We start from the raw sequence: 8,122 nt of genomic DNA, 5'->3' as shown, positions 1-8,122 counted from the left end.
GATTGTTCCCGGCTTCGCTCATTCCTTCAGGTGACACTGAATGATTGAGATCTAAGTGTCTTGTGCGTGTAGCCTTGCTGCGCGGGTGGCCTTCCCTAATGGCTTGTATCCGAGGCTGCGGGGACAGGCGGAGTCCTTCACCATTGGGAGGCATTTCCTGCGGGACCAGCTTGCGTACTGCGCGTAAGGACGTCACATCTCTGAGCATGGTTGGTCCTGCGGATCCAGTTGGTTTTTGCGCAGACGTCCCTGTTTAAGGTGAGTCTTGCGGGTCCAACTGGGCTCTGCTGGGACCTACCTCTTCAGATGCGTTTTTTGTCAAACATATAACACTAACACTTATGAGAGTGTGGTACTTATTATATACTTCATTTTAGTTATAAAATATCCATTAAGGCATTATAAAATATACTTTTTTCATATAAAAATATAAATATAAAGCATATTTGTAATGATGGATACCAATTTGGTTTTCGTTGTGGTGCACAACTAAAAAAGTTGATTCAGTGATTCTGTAGGCTGTAATTGGTGCAAAACTTGAATGGTAGGGGATGCATTTGTTTCCTTTTCCTCTTTATGAGAAAAGGAATATACTTTAGTTTGCCTGTCAAAATTGCAACAGGATATATTACACAATCTAGTGAAACTTTTAAGATTAATATTACTTATATTTTGATGAACATCATTAAACATTGCTGAATATTCTGTTCTGTTGGTTTTACTTCAGTTTGACCCCTTCACTTAAACATCATTAAACTTAGTACCCGCAAGAAAACCTGCAGGCCCGTTATATAACAAGTAATGTATGCGACGTGGTTTTACAATCATGTATAGAACTGAGATTACCAAAATGCGTGCGTTATTATTCCTAAATGCGTAAAGAAAGAAAGAACTTGTTTACGTCACTCAACAAAGTCAAAACGCACAATAAAATAGAAGCAAATGCCTCATTGCTATATGAAAATTGAAAAGAACAAACCGCATACAAGCACCCTTCAAACAACTCAAACTCTATATATCTTTACATGAAAAATCCAACGAAAACGCAACCAATCAAACTAGCACATCAAACATTCTTGAGATTTATTACCGTCATGAATAAAAACCCACGATTCCCGACATGATATTAGAACGAAAATCGTATCCCGTTGCTTGCTGCAAATAAGTTATACTCTTCAACTTCAACAGCATCTTTTGCACAAGCATGACCACCTTCAATGGCATCTCCTACCACCTTTGAAGGCAGACTTCCGTCAACCTCACCCGACCCATTAGCAAGAGCTACGGGCCCACCAAAATGGAAGAGTGAAAATCCGTTATCATCTTTCCTTGTTTTGTCAGAATTCTCATTTTTCTCAACCTTTTGTAGAGCCGGAGCATTGACATGGTCCTGAACCTTCATGTTGATACTGTTCACTTGTGGGACCGGTTGGAGCATTGGCGGTGGACCGTGGTTGACCAATGGTGGACCCAGTGGTTGAAGGTTACCTACACCATACTGAAGGAATGGTGAGTTCCCATTCAAACCATACCCAAATGGGCTCGGGAACAAGTACGGGCTCGGATGCAGCGGCATTAACCCGTTGGCTGCGAGGCCTGTTACCCACGGAACCGGGCCTTGATGGTAATAACCCATAGATGGAGGTTGGAACATGGGGAAATGGATGCCTTGAGCTTGCAATGGCTTACTTTTATTCCCCGTAACATCCTTTTTCGTGTTGTTTTCATGAAACGGTGCAGGTTTAAACGGTAATTCGCATGAAGACACTTTTGTAGGTGTCTCTTCTTCCTTTGTATCCCGGTTTTCAGAACACACGGTTTCTTTAGCTAACTCGGAATGCTGACTCGCATCTTCAGAATCTGATGTGGATGATGATTCAGGATTTTGTGTATTAGAAGAAAACGAAGAACAGCTATCAGAATTTGAATTACTACTTGTGCATAGATCAGCGGGCCGGCCTATCGTATCGACATCATTCTGTATCTTGCTATTCGATTCCTTAGAGTCGTTGTGGTCGTGATTAGTTGCCACTGAATTCGTCCCGTTTGACGAGTCAACAGGTTTAACTTTGATCGGTGAATCTATACTACTTTTCGGTTCCCATGTTTTCTTTGTGGTTTTAACGTACTCTGTTTGATTGCTGAATTTGTTTCCACGATGATACGGTTTCGTGACATCTGTATAGTCATTGTGTTGGTAACAACTGCAAGCATGAGGGTCATATCTGTCATTTGATCTGTTATGAGAACAATACAATCTTTCACTGTACCTTGAACCATTTGACCTTACGTTAGCCCGATTATTATTGCTTCTTAGAGGTCGGTTTACTCTAAAACCATCACTGTGAGCCCTTGGGTCGGGTTTGCTTACCATACCACCACTTTCAGAGACCACCGCGAACCGCCCTCTATCAGACCATTTTGATGATTGGTCCCAGAATGACTTAGGTTTCCTACGAGGATGTTTTGAGTGATCACTTGCATATGACATGTCGTAATTTAAATTTTGATCCTCATGAATGTAATCTTCTGATACAGGTGTAAATGACATGATATCTTGAATATCTTGAATATGATTATCTTCTTCTGTTTTGCATAGAGAGTTAATGGTGTCACTGGCATTTGATTCGTCATCGATACTTGTTTGTTCTTCATCAAGGGCGTTATTGGAGATAGCAGGAAGTTGATTGTGTTGACTGTTTTCTCTATCTTTTGACTTATTTTTTAATCTCTCTTTCCTACGGAGTTTCTTTTCTTTTTCTTTTAACCTTCTACGCTCCTTCCGTTCTTCTTCTTCACGCTTTTCCTTCTCTTCTTCTTCAAGCAGCTTAAACTATAAAAACAATTAACGTGTTAACTACGAATATAAAATCGTATTGTTACAATAGAAATCTACTGTTTTAGTAAAGCAATGCATGGGTTTTCGCTTATTAAAGATGCACTTTTGACGAATTACAACCTCTTTGACCCATTTGACCTGATTTGTTTTTCCTTGTGTTTTTTTACCAGTTTATCCCATTAATTAAACAAAAACGAGTTCATAAGTAAATGAGTACAATTGCAATATCTAAAAGAAGAGCAACTTACCTGTTTTTCCAAAGTAATAATATCCTTGCACGCAACAAGCACACGTTCTTCCAACAATTTCAGTACAAGTGATACAAAAATGCTATGTGCGTTTTGACGAGCAGTGCCTTCTCTGAAAGCCTTTTCAACCTGGTAATGATTAACAAAGTTAAACTTCAAAGTTCAGTCACTATATTAAATTAATGTCGGGTTCATAAAAAAAAACACAAATGTATATAAACAAACCTGTTCCTTAAAAATAACAGTAGCAGCATCTAAAAGAAATTCCCGAGCAAGTTCAGGACTTTTTGCGTGTTTTTGAGGACGAGAGCACTCTCCATAGAGTTCATTACCATCATTATCCATAGAATCATCATCCTGAAATTAACTTAAAACAGTTAAGACTTACAATAACATGCCATACAAATTAACTTAAAACAGTTGAGCCTTGTAATACCTCTTCTTCTTCAGCCTCTTCTGCGTGCTCAAAGAACCTTCTAATGCCTTCTCCTCTTGTAATTGTGACAAAACCGTCACCAACAAGAAGCCTGCAATGTACACATTGTTGACCCTTCAAAGCATGAGCTTTGACCGAAAGTTCATTGCATCGTCCATCCTTTTTCCATGCTCTAAGAGTGATGTAGCAGGAATTTAAACCAGTGAGGTCTACACCGTTCACTTGAGCCCTTACTTTTAATTTTAAACCAACATTTTCAAAATCTAGGATATCAGATTTTCCTTCTCCAGTTCCAACAGCCCATTCATAGTGATGATAAGTTCCTGCTGAGTCAGCGTAGTTTCGATACCAATCCACCTGGATTGTATCTCGAGTTACCTGCAAGTATACAGTTGCTTCATCTGAGTTACATAAATGCATAAAACTGTGTGAGATATTGTTAAAAGTTTAAAAGTTAGTTTGAAACTTGTGATTAGTGATGTTTAATGGCATATGCAAGAAATGTTTTTAAGGTTGTGATTTGTGAATTAATTTGTTGTCAAACACACCTCGTACTGGAAGCTTGTATCAGCTGCACAAAACCAACTTGTGCAGCGAGCTTCTCTCCTCGTGCGTTTTAATTCTTTCAGTTCCTTGAACTCACGAATTACGTTTTTTCTGCAGTCTCTACAGAACCTCTTGCTATCAAACCTGTAAAATAAGTAGGCAAAAGGTTTATTTTGTAAGTTAATATAATGTCAAACAATATTTACCAACAGTTTAAGAAAGTTTTATAATAATTACAGGAGTTCAAATTGCACTGATTTTTTACTTCAGCATTTCTCCTCATTATCAATTCTTCTTCACAAAAAGAGTTGCAGGATAATGAGGGTGAGAAGCAATTGCTAGAACTTGGTGTCAAGATTGACTTAAGGTAGGATGATTAAGTTTACAGATTTCACCCGAAATTGACACTCGTATCTATATATACAGCTTGTCAACATACAAATATATGAAATATCCTTAAATAGTTAAACTGTTAACAGATTATACAGTTATCCCATTAGAGCTTATATCAGTGCCGAATTCAGTACATGAGAGAACCAGAGCTCTGAACACAAGTGTTATTGCCATAAAGATTATTACATATTTGGTTTGTCAAGTATCTCATGTTTTGTGGATCAACAATAATACAGATCTAACCATTCACAAGAAATATTAAAAAGAAAAAAGACACAAGCTCTTATACCATTGCAATACTAACTCTGTTATCATGATCTTCAACTTATTAGATGTTATGATCCAACATTCAAGCTATGGCGCAGCGACATTTCATAACAAGCAGTAATCAAAAAGGTTCAGAGAACGAATAATCTATAAGCTAGTTATAAGCAATACTTCAAGTAGATAACATTAAAATGATTGAGAATGACCTAGGAACTTTGATAGAAAGACATGCTGCTTAAGGTGAATACCCGGAGATCATAGTATTTCTATTGGTGTGAAGCCTAAAACCGAGTACATTTTACTCATGTTTTTCCCCTCCTATGGTTTCCAATTAGCTAGGGTTCATGAGCATAAATTACCAAAAGAGCACCGGGTATACATAATGCATTCGATGGGTTTCTAAACCCTAATCTTAACCAAAATGTTAATGTTCAACTTCAAACACTAAACAGTCATTCGAAACTAGAAGTTTGTTTCAAATGCAGTAATGTAGTATTGTGGTTTACTTGTAACATAACTCCATGTAATTCCAAATGGCCCCTGGTTACATACATCCTATTCGGCCCTTAAAAAAGGCCATATAAAAATAACAGTATATCTGATGCTCCATTCAAGTATTTAAGAAAGAAGCACACGAAACTTCAAAGGAACATTGAAATATTCTTTTCCTTTGATGATGTGTGTGCAGTATTTTATGAGGTTATCTGAATAACTTGCTCACGAAGACAATAGTAGCAACATACCTATACATTAGGCGTTCCATAAAATCCTCATCCTTCATCTTTAGAAGAGAACGCCGTGTCTCTTCTCCTAATGCAGACCAAAAGTCAACCAAAGTGTCAACAGAAAGCCTGGCAGTATGCAATGCACATGTTTCACGGGTCCCATGACCTCTACCATACCCCACCATTCCTTGACTGATCCACCCGCGACCTCCACCTCCACACGCATCAGGATAAAGTAACCCACGCTCCCGTTCTCTTGCTCTGGCACTGCCAAATACCTGATCGAGTAAAATGTGAGATACAAAATATAACCACTCCACATAAAGAACAACAAACAAAGCAAAAGTTATATAAGTTTACAGCTGACACACATTTTGAAGGCCTTTTAAAGACGTTGAATATAAATAGCAATCCAGAAGAGTAAGTGTTCCATCGTGTGTAGTGGTTAGACCGCCCCAAGGATGTACAGATGGATCTTGAATGTCATCATCACACATGGACGTCACACAAGAATCTTCAATAATGTTATTCTTTTGAGGTTTTACTCCATCCTGCTGCAACGACTTTCCGTACATGACAGTTTGCAAGAAACCTTCTAGAAGCAGCCCATTGCATCTGGAGCAGTACATATTTTTTCTAGCTTGTTCAAAAAGAGTTTGTTTATCAACTCTCAGGAGCTCTTGCCGAGCTTGTGGTGATAACTCACTCCAGAACTACAATAGATATACAAATAATGTCACTAACAAGTTTCAGTTTATTATATATCTCAATTCTTTCAATGTCTAATGCAAACACATATGAGCAAAATGCTTTCAACCTTAGTAGCCTCTACCAAAAATAAATTACATCATAAAACTAACACCACCTTAACTGAATACCTAAAATAAATTACATTAGAAAACTAACACCAGCTTGATTGAATGTAATTTTTGTCTAAGTTCGGTTATATACACACAACAGACATGAAACTGTACATTGCCAGAAGCTAGGTAGGTCTTTAGAATATGTATTTTGCAGTTATAAATTGTAACACTACATGTCACAGAAGTTATTGTAGTGGTACAATTAATAACTGCAAAATACATATTAATAAAACATAGCTAGCTTCTGGCAATATATATATACCGTTACATGTATATCCTGTCTGTCTGCCAGTAGCATTTCAGTTCCTAATTTATTGGCCTACCTGGATCACTAACTTAATAATCTATAACAATTGAAGCAACTTACAACAACAGCAGTCATGAAAACAATATGTTAGCTAATACAGATCCAAACAAACTCTAACTTATTATGTTATTCTTCAATTGAGTTACGAATAAAAACAAATAATTAACGAAACGAAGAAGGAACCTTCTGGAGTTGATTGGAGGTGACGTCGTCATGGCGATGGTTGGACCAGAAGGAACGAACAGATCCATTTGAGTAAGACGTCGTCGTATCGGAGGCTAATTCCGGCATCGCTTATATTCAATTCGCACATTCCATCGCCGATTGAAAGTTTGAGAATATCTGATCCACAAAACGAAATTGCTGCAATAGATCGTTGTGAGATTTGAATCTGAATTATTATTATTAATATTATTAAGCGATTGTTGATTGATTGATTGATTGATACGTGTACCTGATGATAGGAATGAAGGATCTGTGAGAATTTAGAAAGAAAGAAAGAGGCGAATGGCAGGGAATTTCGATGAGATTTAGTTGTGTGCGTATATATATATATATATATATATATATATATATATATATATTGGTTGTATTGTTATTGTATTGTATCTGGAGAAAGAAAGAAAGAAAGAAAGAAAGGCTGTGTGTGTGGCTTGAGCATGGGTGCACGGCAACACGGAAGAGATGCTATCGTTATATTATTATTACTTTTTTTTATTATTTTATTAATAATAAGTAAGTATTTATTTACATTCAGGTAGTGTTTCTTATCCAGTAATGAGGCGTAATGGAATGATTCATTATGTGGGAATGGAATAAGAAGTTTTTGGTTGCACAATGGAATGGAATCATCCATTACACATGGAATCCCGTTCCATCAAAACCATTCTTTCTCATCCCCTTCTTTTTTTTCATTTCATTCATCTTTCAACTTACATTCTCAACAACACCATCATCTAACAACCACCGCCACCACCACCCTACCATAGCCACCACCATGATCTGACCACCACCTCCGTCGCCACCACCGTTGTCGCCACCACCACCTGACCGCCACCGTCGCCATCACCACCTCCACCACCACCACCTTACCACCAAAGCTACCACCGCCACCATCGTCGCCATAACCACGTCAACCATTGTCACCGTCGCCACCCGACCATAACCGCCACCACCACTATCACTGCCTGGCCACCACTACTGTCATCACCACCCTACCACCGCCATCACTACTAATGCTACCATCGCTTGACCACCACTACCCCCGTGGCCTAACCGCCACCACCACCACCGCCGCCGCCGCCACCATTTTCATCTCCAAAGCTACCACCGCCGCCGCCGCCACCGTCACCACCATTTTCATCTCCAGAGCTACCATCACCGTCACCATTTCAGTTTTTTTTTTGTAAATATATATATATATATATATATATATATATATATATATATATATATATATATATTGGGATAGGAATATTTTTATTATTTCTATTTCATT

General features: G+C 38.1%; 1 protein-coding gene across 1 annotated transcript; it reads right to left on the bottom strand.

The window, feature by feature from the left end:
- Nucleotides 1-842: 842 nt before the first annotated feature.
- On the bottom strand, nucleotides 843-6,952 carry LOC143578519 (uncharacterized). Its single transcript, XM_077062081.1, has 8 exons — nucleotides 6,808-6,952; nucleotides 5,826-6,167; nucleotides 5,473-5,732; nucleotides 4,072-4,213; nucleotides 3,524-3,901; nucleotides 3,313-3,444; nucleotides 3,088-3,216; nucleotides 843-2,833 (listed from the first exon to the last, which is right to left on the bottom strand). The coding sequence occupies exons 1-8, from the start codon at nucleotides 6,913-6,915 to the stop codon at nucleotides 1,127-1,129; spliced, it is 3,198 nt and encodes a 1,065-aa protein (XP_076918196.1). The 5' UTR covers nucleotides 6,916-6,952; the 3' UTR covers nucleotides 843-1,126.
- Nucleotides 6,953-8,122: the final 1,170 nt, after the last annotated feature.

Source organism: Bidens hawaiensis, unplaced genomic scaffold, assembly GCF_021521415.1.
Source record: "Bidens hawaiensis isolate Kalapana, Puna unplaced genomic scaffold, B.hawaiensis_p1.1 tig00029286_1, whole genome shotgun sequence".
In the NCBI taxonomy this organism is placed as follows: domain Eukaryota; kingdom Viridiplantae; phylum Streptophyta; class Magnoliopsida; order Asterales; family Asteraceae; genus Bidens; species Bidens hawaiensis.
This window is presented reverse-complemented; position numbering and strand designations above follow the sequence as displayed.